A 20,174-nucleotide genomic window follows, 5' to 3' on the forward strand; every position below is an offset into this window, starting at 1 on the left:
GAGAGTTACTTTGAGGATCCCATGCTGTCACTCTTCAGAGGAGAGTCAAAGGGAAGCACAACTTGCAATTGACCACCTTAAATATCTTTTCTCATGATTGGACACACCTGTCTATGAAGTTCAAGGCTTAATGAGCTAATCCAACCAATTTGGAGTTACAAGTAGTCAGTATTGAGCAGTTACATGCATTCAAATCAGCAAAATTACAAGGGGACCCAAATTTTTACACAGCCAGTTTTTCACATTTGATTTAATTTCATACAACTAAATACTGCTTCACTAAAAATCTTTGTTTGGAAAACACCCCAGTACTCAGATGTTCCTAGGAAATGAAAGGCATACCACTATTATCTTTTTTTGTTGAAAGTAAATTATTATGCAGGCTGAGAGGGGTTCCCAAACTTTTTCATATGACTGTATTATGAAAAGGTTTTTGTGCAATTCCAGAAGTAGTAAGTAAACATTAGAAGGTCATCAAACCAAAAACATTTTGATCAAACTGGAAGAATGCTGTAGAAAAAACAAGAATTAAAAACTTTTGTGATTTTGTTGAATCATAAAAATATATAAATTTGTATTGTTGAATGGGGAACTGTATACCATGTAAGAAGGATGTACGTACTGAAGCATTGTCTCACAGCAACTGATTCGCCCCTTTCAGCAATTTTGTTGCCACAAGGCACAGTTCATTGCCAGTCATTTTCAAGGATAGGGTTCCCCCTGGACATTTTGACAAATAAATGATACTAGGTGGGAATTTGAACATCCACAGGCCCCTCAGACCATTACAGTGCAGGAAAGATTTTCCCTTAATAGCTGCTCAGCACCTGTGAATTCTGAGCTATGAACAAACATTTCCGCTTTTTGTCAGGCTTAAAATCAATGAGAGGTTCTTTTAAACTACATTCATTTAAATAAGGGAAATTGCAGGTTAATTTACATTTTTTCATTTTTAGTTTTTGCAGTTTTCAATAATTTATGCACATAGCTATTGAGATGATCACAAGATACATGACAAGTTTTCATTTCATAGTTTGATATTAAAAATATCCATATAGGTAGAGCAGTTAACTTTGCCACATAATTAGTTTTATCACTGTGAATGTGAGCATACTTTGAGAAATTACTCTGATGATAAGCATACCTCAAAGGATTATAATATTTTTCTGCTCCAGAAACTCCTTAAATATTTGAACAGGAAAATGGGACTGATGTTTTACTAATTAGCAGTGACCAGGGAACAATGTCGAAAAAATTATGAGGACATAGTTGCACTTTAAAAATGTCATGGGCTTTTGTGTTCAGGGTAAATTGTAGCTTTGTTTGTCATTCTGTTAAAGTTAATATAATATATATTATGTATACATACAGAGCATTAAAAAACACAAGTGAATAAATATTTACTAACAGGCAACTATTTGGCTATAAGTCCTGTTAATACAAAATAAGAGTATTTTCACAACCTATCTGCACCAAATAATTAGACTTATGACAATAAATGTAAACCATTCAGTTTTAATAATAATAAACAAGAAAAGAAATAATGAAAACAGCCCTTACAAAAATATAACCCCTAGCAGTTTGCCTATTAGAGAATATTTTCACATTGATGGTTTTTTTCTTTGCTTAAAAACCTCATATCTTCACTGAATATAAGCAAAGTTTGAAAGCTGATTAATGCTTGTCTGATACAGTTGCTGCTTTCATGTATTACTGAGAAACAATTCCTTTTTCTGCACTTTACAACTGTGCTCCATTCTACAGCTGCAAGGTACCTGAGATAAAAGATTAATATTAAAAATAAACTTCTGATTTTTCACTTATTCCAAATATGTTAAAAGTTTCTTTTTGTATGTCTCTAGCAATCCCAAAGTACCCAGGCATAAAATACCAACTAATCAAGATAATATAAACTTTCCATTTCAGAATATTTGGTTGAATTTTGAAGTGGTGCAGAAGTGGGATACAACATCTTTTGTTTGCAACTTTCATCCATTTATTGGCCATGTGCAGTTTGTATGCTGTTCTTCATGTTTATATCGGTTTTCCTCCATGCACTCCAGTTTTCCTCCCACATCCCCAAAATTGTGCCTGTTACAATAGACTGATTGGCAATTTCACATTGAGTGGGTGTGGGTGTGTGAAATGGATTACGCATGTTTGAAAATATTATGTTTTGTTAGGTATTTGCCTGTAAATAACTCCAAAAAACAAAAATAATAGCAAGTTTTGAGCTTGGTAATATAAAAAGTGAATCTATATTGTAACTCAGTACTTTTGTATTCAAAACAACATTCCTTAAAAAGAAAGGAGAAGGGACATTTCCACTAGTAATTTCACATAACTTTTGTACAAAGTGTACAATCAGCACCAATAACTCAGTGTAAAAGTATTTAAACCCTATTAAGACAGAGTAATTGTTGGGTTATGATCACAGTATATAACATACCATATACAGGTATATGGTAAAAGTCTGCAGTTTTACTAGTTGTCTGTTGTCCTTAATTTTGTTATCTTAAGTATGGTCATATAATTTATGCAAGAGAAATAATGGAATGTCATCTTTTAAATTCAATTCAAGGCAATCCCTATTGTTTTATATGTATTACAGAATCATTTTTCACATAAACAGCAATGGTTAATTTAAATTGCGTAACTGTAATTTAAATTTTGTAAATTATTTTCTAAAGGAAGAATTTACAAAGAAAAAAAGTAACAAGGGTCAAATAATCTGCCTCAAGATTAGCACCAAAACTTACATAAGGATGTGTGTTAACTGTAGACCAGGATAAAGTGCTTCTGAAGGGTGTAGGAAGATATGCCTTTACTTTAGGCCAGACAGCTTCATCAATCAACTATTGTACATCTGCTTGGAATGGGGCACATTTGGGCATAATTAAGCAATTTTTATTGAAATCGAGAAACATGAACATTTTTCATATGAGATACCATTTTAAACGATGCACAGAATTTGTCACTGCTCCTGACTATGTTGTCTCACTTCATACTTTACTGTTACAAAATACATTTTGATAAAATAAAATTTAACAAATCATTAGCTGAAGCTAAATTTAATGTTACATAAAATGTATCTGTCAAAAGCTGTGATTTACAACGGTATAATTATCACATTTAAAGTAGGCAGCATGTCAAGTGTGCCCTGGAAGGGCTTTAAGCAGCAGCAGTAGCACATGTCTGGGAGAAAGATGGCCTGTGGTAGAAGTAGTCAAAATACCTTCAGGGATCTAGGAGGGAAAGTGACAAAGCAATAGACAGGGCTGCTTGGCCATCTAACTGAAACAAGAGCAAGGTCAGAAATAAAACTGCGCAGATGTAAACACTTCCTGGCAGCTACAGGTCACTGGGTCTCAGAAGAGATGTATAGACCTGGAAAGCTGCCCTGGGGGCTTAGTCTTTTAAAGGCAGCTGAATGGTCCGGGATGAAGGAAGAGAAGTTGAAGGAGTTCTAGCCTAGTTTTCCTTGAGAAAATGTAGGTCCATACTATTATGACCGGTAAGGGCAGAACAAGCTGAAGCCTCCAGGGCAGCTTTCCAGGTCTATACATCTCTTCTGAGACCCAGTGACCTGTAGCTGCCAGGAAGTGTTTACATCTGCGTAGTTCTGTTTCCGACCTTGCTCTTGTTTCAGTTCAAGCTGTTCAGTCTGATAGAATGTGCTTTGCTCATGGTTAATAAACAAGTATGGTTCTGTTTCATAAGAAGTCAAAACTTTTGCCAAAACCAAAATGCTAACCAGGATACATAATTGTAAAAACAAATGAGAAGCACAAGCAGCAACGCTCCCTAATAACATTTAATTGCAATGTTTAGACTCTACACTGATGTCATAAGCTGCAAATGAGCAGCACATTACCTGGCTTCAAGCAGCATCCAAACAAAATGATAGTTCTACTTGAAAAACGCAGAGAAAAAAATCAATAAATAAACACTCTGAAAGACCAAACAAACTAAACAGATGTTAAATTGGCTTGAAGCACATCCACGATCCCGGAAGGCTACTCCCTGTCTTTGCTGGAAGTGGTTTAAATCCACCAACTGGCACAGGTCATCTGAGTGCAGAGTTTCAAGAGGGGCATGTGTTAGAGTGGGAAGAAGGCAAGCCGTAGCCAGGGGAGGAGATGGGAGGTGGGGGTGAAACCCTTTAAAGGTAGGACAAGAGGGGGAGTAGGTTTATTGATTTACCTTTGTTTGTTTTGTACTTTCAGTTCTTTCATTTTTATGTCCCTTCCTGTATTATTACTGTATAAATAAGCTCATTTTACTGTTTGCCTCCTTGGTGTATTTCTGGGTGAACACAGCTGCAAAACTGTCTCCTTCAGTCACCAAAGTTATTTTTGTAAGTTATTCAAATCTACATGCTATGCCATGTTGCAAAATACTTTTATTACTTGTTACTCAAGCCCATGAATGCGGATCACAATTGGTACTTTGTGAATTTTTCCCTTACTGCTGTGACTTACTTATGTAATCTTTATACAATACATGCTACAGAAGTCTGTATAAAGCCAAACTCATTGAACCACCTTGTAAACATGCGCTAACTATAATGAACAGTGTGCACAGTGAAAGAACACACGAATACTAGAGCAACACACCTTTCAAACACATATACAGACAAATAAAGGTATACTAGCTTACAAATACACAATAAGGTAACCGCAAAAACTCCAATGGGTTGCTAAGCAACCTCAAGCTGTGGAGAAACACAAGTCATCATTAAAACATTATAAACTATAATCAGGAGTTTAACCCTCCAGAGGCTTTGAGGCCAGGATCAACACAGGGCACTAGATTATTAACAGGTCGAAGGGAACCAGTAAAATACCATTAGGCATACGCCTTGAAGCTCCAATCTCCTTTTTCTATTTATAGCCACTGTTCAGGTCTGTCTGAGGGGGACCTTCTGTTCTGCTTCCATTCAGTGCAGCATTTTGAATTTAGTAAACTGATTTAAGTTATATGTTGCTGGGAAACATGAGCACAGTCTGAACTGAGAAAATCTGCATATTTCAATTTTATATATTATAGCATAGCACATTAAGTTTCCAATCTCTACCAGCTAGTTTACAAAACCTTTGAATAAGGTACAACATTAGGCTATTGTATGAAGCAGATTCTACTTATTTAAATGACATCACATCAAATGTTCAATCTGTCAATCCATTTGAGAACTAAAATTTTCCGTAAGAATGTTACAGAGAACCAGGTTATGTACATACCAACATAAGACGAAGTTGCAGCCCTAATGCAGAAAAATAGATTTTCAGATCAGACCGTTATGCATGTGGAAGGAAACTAGAGTACTTGGAGAAAAGTCAAATGGACATGGGGAGAACACAGATATCCCACAGAGACAGTGTCAGGGCCAGGAACTGAACCTAAATCTCTTTTAGCAATGAGGCAGCAGTGTTAGCCACTCCGTTGCCATTCCACCAACTTCAGCCTATGTTTTTTTACGTGCTGTCCTTTATAATTGCTTTCATATAAGAATAATAGGAATAAAACAGAAAGTAAAAGTCTGCTCATTTCATACTATAAATTCCTTGATTTTCAATAATGCAGATGAAAGATATGGCTTTAATAGATACATATAAAATTGCACTAATGTCTATAAACATATAAATGGTCTAAAAATATAATTAAGTATTTTGTTTAATGGTATTTTATTGATATTTATGAATATATGCACTTCAATATCTATATATATAGTTTATTTCTATCTATCTATCTATCTATCTATCTATCTATCTATCTATCTATCTATCTAAAAGCCAAATACCACTGACTCACTCATCACAAAATCTCCCAAACCATGAGAACTTGGGACATGAAATTTGGAATGCAGGTTACCCTTGGCCCATAGGTGCTCAATAAGAAATGGTTTTAAAAATTTTGTGGTCCAAACGCGTTCTGCCTGTATGTCTGTCCGCTTTTCATGGGATAATTACTTAACAGATTTAGATCTGGTTGTTTCTATAATTTGCTTGAACTCTCATCGCGCTAAGTACCATAGTTCGCTTGCGGTACCGATGTATTTATGCAAATCCAAGACAGTGGCTATGGGCCGAGAGCAGGGGGCGGGGCCTTCCTCATTCACTCACCAGCCTCTGTTCGAGTTGGTCTACGTCTCGTCACGTGTTGGACTGCGCCTTGTCTCCGCTTAGCTAGTGATACCTGTTTGTTCAACAGACATTATCATCTACAGATTGTTAAGGAGTAACGTTTGACGTTTTTGAGAGAGAGAGAGATCAGAGCTCCATGTGTTTTAGAGGGTAGCTGCTGATTGCCAGAGATCACATGCATGTGCTTTTCTCCCCACGTGGGGAATGCTCTCCCATCAGAGCTGAACACGATCAGATATAGTGCCAACGTTTATTGATTTTTAAAGTTTGTCCTGTTTCATTACTATGTGGTTGCAGCCACGGGGTACAGTTAGTCTATATATAAAATAAAATGCTAATATCTGTGAGCATGTCTTGTTCTCAGAGTAATCTGATTGGTCAGTTTGGCTTTGGTGACGCGAGTGAGAGTGTGAGACACATGAGGAGGAATAAATGCATAGGAGATACGCTAAGAGTCATCATTCAAAGACGAGAAGCGGACAAGTGGCAAGAAAGGTACCTGGAAAACATCGACAGCGTCTTAGAAGCAGGTGTTGTGGGAACGCACTCAGCAAAGGGAGTGTTGGGAAAAAGAGGTTCAGATACACTTGGATACAGAGGAAAGGTGCTGAAGGTACTCATAGAGCAAGAAATATGAAATGTTTTAAAATTTATACTATTACTACAGGTAATGTGGCTAGTGTATACACAGTGTATATGTAAAATTGTATTTTACAACAACCATCAACAAAAGCCAAGGTCAGTCAATTAGAAAAGAAGGAATTGATTTATTACAGGAATGATTTTCTCCTGGGCAATTATAGGTGATATTTTCAAGAGCAAGGAGCTCCAGTGGAACTAATAATATTAGCTCCTGTTGAAATAATAAAAAAACCTGAAAATATTGTATGTAGAAAAAAGTACTCAGTTACATACTACTTGTGATACAGTACATTTGATTAACAGACAACACTATACCCAAGGGCAATTCATGGTAACATGGCTAGTATATGTATATGTTTAGTATGTGTTACAGAGACATTGAAAATATACAGACATACATAACTGTTACCTTGGAAAGATCAACCAGAGTATTGGCTTGGTCACTGAGTTTCCTCTGCTCCATTTTTACACTGCGTAACCTGCATAAAAATACACGTCATTAGCATTGAATCGCAGGGAACACTTTCTGTCTATCATGTTTGTTATTAAATTGACAGAGCCATCTGTACAAAACAACAGCAAAAATAGAATACCCTTAGTTATTAAAAATAGGAGATGTTCACAAATACTAAGATTTCAACAAATGCTCCTCAACTCAGTAGCTATAAAGCACCAAAATTAAATATAAATATTACAGCAACTGGGAATACATTATTGGTGAAACTAGTTAGTGAAGTGGTATGCAGGATATCGCAGTTTTACAGCTTCTCCTATTAACGCACCTTCTGTTATGAAATTCTCAACATGTTTATAAGAATAACACATCTTACTTCTTATAGTGTTGAGACTTGCCATTACAGAAGAGCAGAACATCTACACTTACCTATTGAACACCACAATCTGGTCTCAGTCAAATCACATGCAGACAATGTCCTACTACTTTTGGTAAATTTTTGTTTTACTTTTGATGAAGTTTTTAAAGTTACCTGCCAAATAATCTGCCATATTTCTGAAAAGTGACTTCTTCATATGATAGTTACACAGGGCAAAGTGAGAAATACCAGTGTTAGCAGAATGCAAAGGGTAGCATTTCTCAAGTGGTGGGCCCAAATGGGTGACAGGTAGGTATACAAACAATTAAAGGGAGAATTAACAGATGTGTAAAAAAGGTGTCAATACTGTTCAATACCTTGGGCCAAGAAACTAAATACTAAAGGTGTTGTCATGAGAGGGTCTGTCATTCTCCATACTGGAGAGATAACATGTCTTGGCCGCTGGAGAGTTCCTGAATGTGATACATGGAGCTCTACTGTCTTTTACTTTGTGAAGACAACCTGGGTTACATATAGACTTTGCCAATAAATAGTTTGAAGGTGCAGGGATACCAAGAACCACTGTTGACAGCACTAGACTGGTGGCTCTATTTTCATTATAGGACCAACCCTGGCCAAGAAGTCATTCTGGGTGTGGCAGAAAGTGCTCCATTGAAGGGGTTACCCAGAATACATGAGAAATTTAATTTGAAGGTGAGTTAGAGGCAGAATCGGAAGCCACAACAACACAGAGAGAAAAGAACAGGAAGTGGGAGAGAGGAGTGGTTTGTGCAGTATGGAGGTGGGAATGTAGACCACGCACCACACATTGTAGACACTATGAGTTTAATGTTTAGTCAGCAATATTGTATTCATTTTCTTTATTATTGTTTCACTCCTATAGTTTGACCCTCTCTGTATACTTCATTTTTATTACAAAGGCACCCTATTAGAATCCTTCTCACATTCTGTTATTTCATTGAAAACATCTCTGAACTTTGTGGAGATAAAAGGGGGCCTAAATGTGCTTTTATCCTGAGCTCTAGTTTTAAACACAGGCTGGGAATCTGGTGAGTCCAGTTTCCTCTGACACTGTCAATCTTTTTGGTGACAATAAACTAAAGCAGCCTGTGCCTGCATGCGTGTTTGAATTCATACCTGGGCATTTTATTCTGAGAGATATTCTGTCATGTAGTTTTTCATGCATGGTTAAGAAAATGACAAGATTGCTGTTCTAACAGAGATGCAGTAATCAGCTAGAAATGTGTTCCACATCTAAGAGAGTGCCATGCATCTTAAAATAACAAGTTAACCTTTTTTAAGCAGTGTTATGTGAAAACATGATTTACTATGTACCTCTAACATGTATGGCTTTCAATATATTAAATAAATTAGTATATAAATAACCATTATTTATACTGTATTTAGAGAAGATGAAAGGCTTCAGAAAAAAGTAAATTATATGTACAACTTAATTTAAATGATGCATTACTAAGTGATATGAGTTTAGTGCTTGGATCATCAGTTGGCGACCTGCATGGAAGATTTTTCCGGCTCCAAGTCATCCTCCTCTAACAAGTTTTTTTTTTTTTTCTGTCATATTAAAATTTTGTAGAATTTATAAATATCAGGCATCTGTAAAATCAGGAATGTGCAGAGAGTTTAAAGAGACAGGGCCTCAGTTGACGTTAACAAGACACAAAAAGCACAGGACTGAATTCACAATGAAATTCCAAGTTAGCCACTTTTAAAAAGTGCTTGAATTTTGTGCCAATTATTTAAAAATTCTGCTTTGTTTAAGTAAATAAGCTTAAAATTATGCAGCTGTTTTAAAGGAAAACATGCTTTCATTATAGCCACATTTATCATTTTGAATAGCTCAGAAATAAAAATATATGATTTGTCTTTGCTTTGAGAGGTTGATGATTGGTTGGTTGACCAATCAGCTGTTAGAAACCTCTTTAACTTGTGTCACAGATGTAAATGAGTGAATTACAAATGATTGCAAAATAAAGCTGAACCATACACAGTCCTGATAAAAGAGTGGAGTTTTTGCATTATGGACGTGATTACACTTGTCTGTCCAACCATCAATCCATTTTCTAACTGACACATCTATACTGTGGCTATTCTGCAAAAGTGATGGAATGAGCTGTTCCATATGTTCATTCCAAAATAAAGTGCATTTAATTTAGTTTTAAGAACATCCACATTGATCAGACATTTGTGTGGCTCAGCTCATAATGGCTTGAAGAATAAGGTTTTTCAAGTGTGTTGAGAAAATGCCAGTGAATAAATTTAGTACATTCATAGCGCAAAATGAATAAAACATTCCATGATGATCACGTCACTCTTTATAGATGTTATGCCGATTTTTTTTTTTTTTGCGTAGACTTAGTATATATGATCTGAATTAATGGGTGATTGGATGAGAATTTCCAGAAGAGAAAAGGGAGTGTTTTTGTTCAAGTGTAAGAGATTTGTGTGTATTGGGGGGGGAGGGGGGGGGGGGTGGGGGGGGGGCTTTTTTATGTCCTAAACAGTATTTTCTTTGCAAGAAACTGACTCCAGGTCAAATCTATATAAGGACCCCTGTTTTAATGTATACCTCTATCTCACAGGTACAAAACCTTGGGCTGAAGCACAACTTGTATGAAAATGTACACATGGCTTTTCTCAAGATACTCCCACAATGATGTTCATGCTACAAGGACTGAAAACTGTGTGCTTTTTAACTAACTGTTGCACTGTTTGGTTCTTGCCTTGCACTGATGATCCAGTAAAAGAATTCATGGATTAGAAAAATGATTGAATAGGTTAGTTATCATATTATATTTATATTTTAACAGTATTATGTATGCCCTGAAATGGCACAAAGCTTTAATTGCTTTAATAACTTATTTACATTTTTTAATGTAATCTTTAAAAAATACCAGAATATTTTTTTTATAATCAATCAAACTTTTCCAGAATTGATTTATATATATTTAAGCAACCAATTTGTTTAGGAAGTTAGTTCCAACTTAAATTATTTTGGCATAGCTAACTTCTGCTCACTGGAGAACTGGTGTCCCCTGCATTCGCAAATAGCAGAAGTGACAGAAGTGGCATCGGTTCATTAAAGGTCTGTGGGGCACTGCCCCTCATTCCCAGCAGATGGTGCTGTTTTGCAAGATTTAAATAAGTTGACTCAATAATATTAGGTATGGTAAAAATATTGCCGTAAATATTTTTGTTGTCAGTTTCCACAATATGCTTAATGTAATTTCCTATGAAGAAAAACATTTCTTTTTTGGAGTTTGAGAAATTTTCTTTGTACCTGGTGCCTGCCGTTTTTCAGCTGGATGGGTCATTTGATTTCCGGCACACCTTTGCACATAGAGCCCTTTTGAGTGACCATTGTTTACATTTTATGTGATGCAATTTAAAGGCAGTGTGAACTTATACATCTCACTGCATTGGAATAGCCATCATCAACATTATCATAAATCACTTTGATTACTTAAGTACAATTTGATTTAGCACTTTGTTCATTGAACACAATTTGGAAATTAAATGTTTAGGACTGCAAGGGCCAGAAAAAATAGTAATCATCCAAAATAGAAATCATTAAAAAAAAGACAGCCAGGAGTGGTTTAATAGGAAAAAATGACTAACTGATAGAATCTCAGAAAACATCCTATTCTGATTTTTTTGTCTTCTTTTCAAAAGAATCCACCATCACTTTCCCTTGTCTCTGTGAGTCAATTCAAGCCAGGGTGCTTCCTATCTCTTTCTAGCAGCCACATATTTAATGTAATGGATTTAATGAGAGGTGCGGATCTCTCTATTTTAGTGCTTGATCATATCTCTTCCTCCCTCACTGTCACTCTTGCTCTCTCACCCATACACACCCTCTTCACAACTTCTTTAATGGCTGGCTTCTCAGGATAGCTGTGCCCCTTCTGATACTAAGTCAAAAATGTCACTGGTGGATAGTATTCCATGATTCCATTTTCATTACTTTTCATGACTGGTTTATTAGTGAAATTAAAATAGCAGTCTAATGTATCACCCTGACATCCAAAAAATTAGCACAAAAAGAAACTTTACCTACTAGGCAGATACATGTGGGAAGGGGCTTTGTTCGTGGGGAAGTTGGCACAGTGCTTGGGATAGAGTGTTGAGCTGAACAAGGCCCATAACGTGGATTTGTAACATGTTTGCAGAGTACAATATATACCCTTTAAATTTAGTTTGATCCTGCATGATGCTATAAATTTTCTTAGTTGTTTATTTAGTTGTTCATATATTAAAATGAGTAGTGCAACACTTAATCCTATCATCTCAGAGCTTCAGAAAATTGAAGCAAATCCTTATATTGACATTGTCTATGAAATGTTTTTATGACAGTGTGTTGTTTTGGTTTGGTCCGGTTTTCTCCTCATATCCCAAAGATATAAGTGTTAGGTTGGAGGCTCTAAATTGGACCAGTGTGAGTAAGTGAGGGTATGACCATGAATGTGCTTTGTGATTAACTGTCATCCCATATAATGCCTGTTTCCTTGCTTGTAAAAAATACTGCCACTATAGCCTCCATGTCTCCCAGAATACAAACCCCCAACACCAACGTGCTGATTCTATAAATGGATTTAACAGAATGATGCAGTGGTTAGCCATACTATTTAAATTTTTCTGGAATTGTATTGCAATCCTAGTACAGACATTACCTCTGTTAAATCTGATTGTTCTGCTTAGGTCTGTGAAGGATTTTATCTGGGTACTCCCATTTGTACTCCTAATCCTAAAAGTCTGTGTGTTAAGTTTTTTGGAGACTCTAAACCTGTTGTCGTATGTATTAATGCACATTGTTATGTACTCATATCTAGGGCTGGTTCCAGCCACATGCTATAGAAAAGGTTCTGCTCACCCTAAAGTTCTTATTAGGCAGGTTCAGTGTAGATCCAAATTTTAAGAATAACATGAATGTAGTGTTGGAATTATGAATGCCTTTGAATACTCAGCTAGAGAGCTACAGCATCAGGTGTTATCGTTTACTTTGAAATATTACATGTAATGTTGTGTATTTCCCTTTGGATATATATTATGTCTAAAATAATACATTTCACAGTACATTTTCATTATGCAAGTAGTGATATTTACTGGTGGATGGCTTGCAGAAATTTCCTTTGATGTTTCCTGACTTTGGCATGATCGATCTTCTTGATCAGCTTTGTGTGCTTATAGATGAGCCATGTTTCTCGAAGCACATTAGCTGCTGCATTTTTTATCTGCAATTAAAAATGTCACAATATCAAAAAAACTGGCAGAATCAAAGCCAAGGAAATTAAAGTCTGTTATCTTATGAGAAATATTCATATTATAGATGTTTAATAAAATGTGGAAGAAAAAATAAAAATTGCATCATAGAATTAATTTATTATTAAGAAAACACTGAGCATTTTGCAATAGATCCAGCTAATGTAATCACATTTTTATACATAACTAATTCAAGAACACATGCAAATGTTGTAAACCTATTTTGTTTTTTTGTTCCACTGTTACTGTAAGCCAGGTTTTAATAGCACTTAAATCTCTGACATAAAAAAAGTGAAATATGGATCTTGGATACAGATGACAGCGTTAAAATAGGAAGAAAAAAAAAGAACAAGCCTTCCATTATCCAACATAGCCTGATTTGTCTGGACTGTTACTAATTTGTCACGCTTTATCTACTTGTTGCAGTTCTGTGGCTAATTTTTGCAGTTTTAGGACCTGATACAATTGCATATTTTTCCTTAAAATTATTATGTCATCCTTTTCTGAATCTGCTTCTTACTAGTGCTGAGCGAGAGGAGTCAAAGCCAGTCCACTGCAGTGCACACACACCTAAATTCAGTTATGTTGGGTTAATAATCAACCTAGCAGCAAGGTTTTGGGCTCTGGAAGAAAATCAGAGGACCAGGAATAAATCTAAAACATAAAGGAAATATGTAAGTTCACACTGAAAGAAAACCAATTTCTATGTAGTACCTTTTTAATAGTGTATATAATATAATATAATATAATATAATATAATATAATATAATATAATATAATATAATATAATATAATATAATATAACTGTGGGATCTGATGCTATTGGGATTGGTTTGTTTTGTTATGTTATATTTATGATGTAACCCTTGGACTTGCCACAAAATTGTGTCAGAGAACTTGGATACATAATACTACATATTGTAATACATACAGTATACTAATATAGATGTCACTGCGAAGTACTCTTGCTAACCATGTATTTGTGTGATATTCCCTGGGAACTCCCACATCCTGAAGACATGCATGTTAGGTTGCTTAGCAATTCTAAATGGACCTGCTATAACTGAATGTCAGTACATGAGCGAGTGTATTGAGCAAAGAAATTCTCCAGAACACCTCAGATAGGGATATATTTGTGCCCTAAGCAGAAGTCTGGAAGACTGACCCAGGGGCCAGGCCAGCAAGAAGTAGCTGAATTGTTGCTGAATCTGTAGCAGACAGAATGAGGCTCTGAAGGACTGACTGGAGACTAAGAAAAGTGCACTAGACTGACATGCTCTATAAGAAAGAGATGGCTGGCCAGCTGCCTGCATTGGAATTGTACTTAATTGTAAATGAGGTTGGAAAGGTACATTTATCTTGAGATACTCAAAAATCAACCTGCATTTAGGAGGTTGGTTGGGCAGATGCTCGCTATGAGAAAGGACAAAGTTCAGTGGTACAGACAGAGAGAGTGCGAGTGAGTGAGGAGAAAGAATAAGAGGTGAGACAAATTACTTTTAAAATGTATTGAAAAGGGAGATAGTGAGGAAGCCATCCCTCCTGAAAGATGGAGAAAATCTTAAATAACTACATCTAGTGGGCAGCAGGACAAAATTTGTCCTTGTCTGTTTTATATAACACTTTACTTTGTTCAATGCTCTGTTGCCCTTTGCTTTTTGAATGAACCTCCAGTGTATCATTTCCCAGTTGGGAGTAGGTGGCCCAGCTTGTTCAAGTTTGTTAATTCCCCTGGTAATCACCAGTGTTTATTATGGTACTCAATTTTCCCCCCATTTCCCAAAAATGTGCAGGTTGATTATTTTAAATTATTTGAGGGAGGGATGTTATGGATATGAGTGTGCTCTGTAATGGGCTGGCTGTCTGATTTCAAGGATGAATGGATTATTGATTTTACAAATATACTGTATATTGTGGGATATGGCCGGCCTGTCATCCCGGCCAACACTCCCAGGCCGCCAGATGGAGCTCTCCCTGCGGCATGGAAGTGCCCCGAATACCAGCAGGGAATCATGGACGATGGAGTTTTCCTTTACAGCCCTGCTGAATACCACAGGGGCCAACAGATGACGCTGCAGGGAGGCCCAGAGAGTTGTTTGTGCCCTATAACCCGGAAGTACGTCGTAGGCAAGACGACAAAGGAAATGACGTGCTTCCGGGATGAAGAAAAGGACTTTTTATCTGACCCGGAAGTGATAAGGAATCACATGGACTGTAGGGTTGGAACCACTTCCGAGTCAGGGAATATAAAAGGACGATGGGAAGTCCTAGACGCTGAGCTGAGCTGGGTGGAAGGGTGGCAATGCATCTGGGAGAGTGGAGGATTGATTATTGTAGTGATTATTGATTTATTTGAGTATTGTGGAGTGGAGGGTGCTTTGTGCACATTTATTATTATAATAAATAACATTTTGGACTTTTATCTGGTGTCTGACGTGTGATCTGAGGGTTCATGGGGTCACGGGGACCCTAAATCTGTCACAATATATATATATATATATATATATATATCAGAGTTTCTTCCATTTCCCAAGTGCCTTCGGATTGTGTAGAACACCAAACTCACTAACACTTTATAATTTTCTTTTTTGTCAAATTCTCTAAATGAAAGGCCTACACTTCTCTGGGTAATAACGCTCTGTCTCATTTCATTTGTTAATTGATGTTTTTTTTTGTCATTATCACTAGAATATTGTCCAGGTAGGGCAGCACGGTGGCGCAGTGGGTAGCGCTGCTGCCTCGCAGTTGGGAGATCTGGGGACCTGGGTTCACTTCCCGGGTCCTCCCTGCGTGGAGTTTGCATGTTCTCCCCGTGTCTGCGTGGGTTTCCTCCGGGCGCTCCGGTTTCCTCCCACAGTCCAAAGACATGCAGGTTAGGTGGATTGGCGATTCTCAATTGGCCCTAGTGTGTGCTTGGTGAGTGGGTGTGTTTGTGTGTGTCCTGTGGTGGGTTGGCACCCTGCCCGGGATTGGTTCCCTGCCTTGTGCCCTGTGTTGGCTGGGATTGGCTCCAGCAGACCCCCGTGACCCTGTGTTCGGATTCAGCGGGTTGGCAAATGGATGGATGGATGGATATTGTCCAGGTAGTACTTAAGAGGGTGTAGTAACAGACTGTCCCAAATCTCCTTTAAAACAGACAAAGGGTTTTAAAGTAATCAACAGAAGTTGGGACACATGTGCAATTTGTTTGCTTCAACTTGCAAGAATTAATTTATTTTAATTGCTGCATAACATCTATAGGCTATATTCTATTAGTTATTCCTTGAAGAAGGCCCGTTTGTATATTCTAATATTTCCTTTTTTCAGTTTTTGTTCACCTAAACTTTAAATTTAAACATCTGGCAGTTTACTGCTTACCTTTTCACCATTTTAGGTCATTCATCATCACATTTCAACTTATTACATTTGAAGAAAAACTAGAAAAATTGAAGTGTTCTAAAACTTTTGTCCGGTAGTGTATATATAATTTAATTTATATCTCTGTGCTTTATTTTATCAGGTAAATTAAAATAAATATATACTGATTATCTTTGGAATGGTAACTCAGTAGGGTCATAAAACAATTAGCATCAAATTTAGGAGAGACTAGGAGAGACTAGAGTCAATGACCTATGAAAAATTTACAGACAGATCATCTCTGACTGAAGAGTAAAATTTAAAAATATTTACTATATATATATTTTTTTTATTTTCTCCTAAATGTCAGTTTAGACTAAGAATCTTAAAAATAGAACACAGTATTAGCATTCAGACAAAGTTGTGATCCCTAAATTCACCACAAGAGGCCATGTGCCATCTGTGAATCTACCAGAGAATTTCCTTTGTAGTTACCATTTTAAGTAACTATCCTGAAACATATCACAAATTAAATGTATTAGATATTTGTAATGTTTAAATTAATTAAATATTTAATTTTGGTCCTTTTTATCAAAAAATCTGTTTTGACAGCCGTACAGAGTCTGTCTACAGATATTCTTCTTACATATTGCATATCAGCCTGTCCCACCATTATCACTATTAAAAGTCACTGTTCCCCTTATCTTGCTTGTAGACTTCTACCTTTATTGTGAAAGTAAACAATGTACACTTAATTTCTGTTAATAGTTATCTTTCAGTGTTGCCAATGTCTCATTCTGACTGGCCATTGTATTTCTCTACTACAAAAATGCTTTAAAGAGCCTGAATGCAAAATACAATTTTAAAAAGTAAAATATTAATTATGGTATTTCATTTAAGGGTAGTGAATATTACAGCAGAACCATGCTAGCCACATTTTCATGTTTATGGCTTAAGTACATTTGTCTTCACATTCTCTTCAAGAATACTTGATTAACAATTAGTCATTGCATTGCCTATTCAAAATATAGATTTAACTTATTGTGTGGTCCAGTGGACTGTAAAATCAAAGTCAAAGAGTCAAGTTCAGTGATGGAATAGTGCAGAACCTTGAAACAGCACTTAGCCTGTCTTTGCTCTTACATATTCACATCTTGTATTATGGAATATATCCAAAGTGTATTTTCTTATAGTTTTCTGTATAAAGAGATGGATTGTTATTATGTGATTATAATTGTTTCAAATCCAAATAGAAGTGCAGTTTTGTAGGAAAATCATGGTTTATGAAGAATCATATATTACCTGCCAAAGAGCACCTCTGATTAAGTTTCAAAAATGTCCTGGTAGAAAAAAGATGAATTATATAACAGGAGTGACGTGGTTCCTCTCTAATAACTTTACTTGCAAAACACCTCACTGTTTCCTCCAGAGAATGGTCATTTATAACTTATTAGCAAGGATATCAGCATGTTTTGTTCTCTCTGGTATACTGCATGAAGGGACACATTTTTACCACAAACAAATAAGGAATTGCACAGGGCTAAAAAGCTTTTGTGAAAACAAATGTAAGTCCAGATACTACAGAGGAGTATGGCGTGGGGCTAATAGCCGTACAAACAGAGAGAAAGAAGATCGTCATCGTTCTCCAAAGGGTGTCAGCTGTCTGACTTTGTCTTACATCATTATTACATTTTGTTCTACCACATACTGCATATTCAATGAATCATTCACTCTTTGTAAAACACTAAATAACAACATGATGATACTAAATGACTCGAAAAGGGGCCTGAACCTGTGCTTGTTGTGTAATTCAATTTTCAGTTTATAAATCTCTTGCTGGAGATCATCCAACCTCCATATCTAGTAATCACTTAGCTCTGAGCGTTTGTGATAGGCAAGAAAGCTAATCCCCTGCACTACTGGATTACTGTTGTACAGTGTGACTATATGAAATCACTTCTTCTTCTAAACTTTATGTCAAATCTGTGTTCACTTCTCCCAAATTGCCAGTATTTATTTTAATAAAGAAGAGCAATACTGCCAATAAGCATTTTTGTTGCTACCCACAAAACTATTAGTAATGAGGTTAAATGATACACTGTGCTGAATTGATTAACTTCCTGTCACGGTATGTCAAATTTAGCACTGCACCAGCCTCAAAAGAAATCAAAAACGCCTCTATGATTTATACTTTTGATATAAACAATGTGCTCATACGAAATATCTCCAGGATCTCCCAAATCCCTTTGAGGCATTCAAATGTTTTTTTTCCAGATTTTAAGTACTCAAAAGAGAGTAAACAGACCAAATAACACCTTTAGAAGTAAAAAAGACAAGGAGACCATAATTTGGACTGATCAAAATGGACTCGGGGGGGGGGGGGGGGGGGGGGGGGGTCGAATGGGCAGTTTACTCCTAATGTTCTGTTTTATACAGTAGTTAGTATACTCAGCTGTTTATTTCCTATTTATAGAGCTCATACCTTGGTATCTGTCACTTTAAAATACTGTTCTTCTTATTATATTTATTCATATCAGCTTGCTACTTATGTCAGTGATAAGCATAAATTTTGTAGATGATGCTAAAAAAATATAATAGTATCCCCTTACCCGTTTGGTGAGTTGGGTGTCCATCATGAAGTTATGTACATGTTTTTCAGCTTTTGTGAGCTCAAGTTTTCTGGCAACAACTGCAACCACAAGAGCAGTGCATCCAGCACCCTTCAAGACAAATAAAAGGAGAAAGCAAAAATGCAAAAGATGAGCAAACTAGCCTTGAAAAAGACAAAAAGCCATAATCTGATGGCAGTAATACAAGGGTAATAGTGGTAGTCTGGTCTAGCAGCTATGCCATCTTTTAAAATGAAACTTCACCCTTTTAAACATATAGTCATATTGTAACGTTTACCAGGACCTATGCAAGTATCCCACAATCTTTTTAAATGCGTCTGGCTTATGTGAAAAGCTGTACTTTAGTAAGCTGGACTTACCTTGTGTGTCACCAGAGAAACCTGCTCAATGTCAATACTTATCTTCAATACTATATACTGTACTCACAACTCAGTGCATCATTTGACTGCTATGAGGCAATAAGAGGTACAACAAAAGTGGGAGAGATATCTCAAATAGAGATATGCAAAAAAAATAGGTTGAAGTGGCATGGACATGTGACGAGGAGAGACAATGGCTATGTGGGCAAAAGATTGATGGGAATGGAAGTACAGGGGAAGAGAAAATGAGGAAGGCCAACGCAAAGGTGGATGGATAAAGTACAAGAAGATTTGAAGGAAAAGGGGTTTGACTGGCGAGTAAATGCAAGACCAAGCTGTACGGAGAAAGTTGATCAATAGAAGTATGATAAGATGAAGAGGAAAAAGAAGAAGGCTGTAGTCCTTGTAAAGTGAGTGTTAACATTTTAAAATGTAGAAAGTAAGAAATCAGCAATGCACAGCTTTCATTAAGAGCATAGTATCTGCAACCGATGAACGTTTCAGGTTGCACCGTCTTTTTTTCCCCACATTGAAGACAATATAATCGGCTAACCCTGACTAGAAGCAGGTTCTTAATTGTTACAATCTGTGGCATTCAAAAAAAATTTTTAAGAAAATTTGCTTTTCTGAGGAAAGAGTGGAACAATGATAGCACTTCTGCCTTATGGATCTGGTATTCTATATTTGAATCTGACATTCCCTCATTGTACAGGGGGACTTTTGCACAGGATTTTCTTTGGGTATTCAGGTTTTCCTCACATATTCCAAAAAATGTGCTGGGGGTTTCAAACTGGTCCTGCATGTGTGTATATGAGAAATTTTTGCTTTGAGCTGATGGGTCAAGTTCTGTCTCCCTACAACCCTGAAATGAATTAAGTAGGATTGAGAATGTTAGGCTTTTTTGAAAATTAATATCAACATTCAATACATTGTTAAGTGAACTGTAAATCAATG

The 20,174-nt window shown here is 36.4% G+C and overlaps 1 protein-coding gene across 1 annotated transcript in view; it reads right to left on the bottom strand.

The window, feature by feature from the left end:
* The window catches only part of LOC114645537 (small conductance calcium-activated potassium channel protein 3-like), a 340,671-nt gene that overhangs the window by 9,649 nt on the left and 310,848 nt on the right, over positions 1–20,174 (bottom strand). Inside the window, exons 5-7 of the mRNA XM_051923803.1 lie at positions 18,841–18,951; positions 12,740–12,867; positions 7,195–7,264 (exon numbers count right to left, since the gene is read on the bottom strand). Of these exons, the coding sequence (XP_051779763.1) occupies positions 7,195–7,264; positions 12,740–12,867; positions 18,841–18,951 (309 nt within the window). The remainder of the gene's footprint in view (positions 1–7,194; positions 7,265–12,739; positions 12,868–18,840; positions 18,952–20,174) is intronic.

The sequence above is a fragment of the Erpetoichthys calabaricus genome, chromosome 2, assembly GCF_900747795.2.
Source record: "Erpetoichthys calabaricus chromosome 2, fErpCal1.3, whole genome shotgun sequence".
Classification (NCBI taxonomy): domain Eukaryota; kingdom Metazoa; phylum Chordata; class Cladistia; order Polypteriformes; family Polypteridae; genus Erpetoichthys; species Erpetoichthys calabaricus.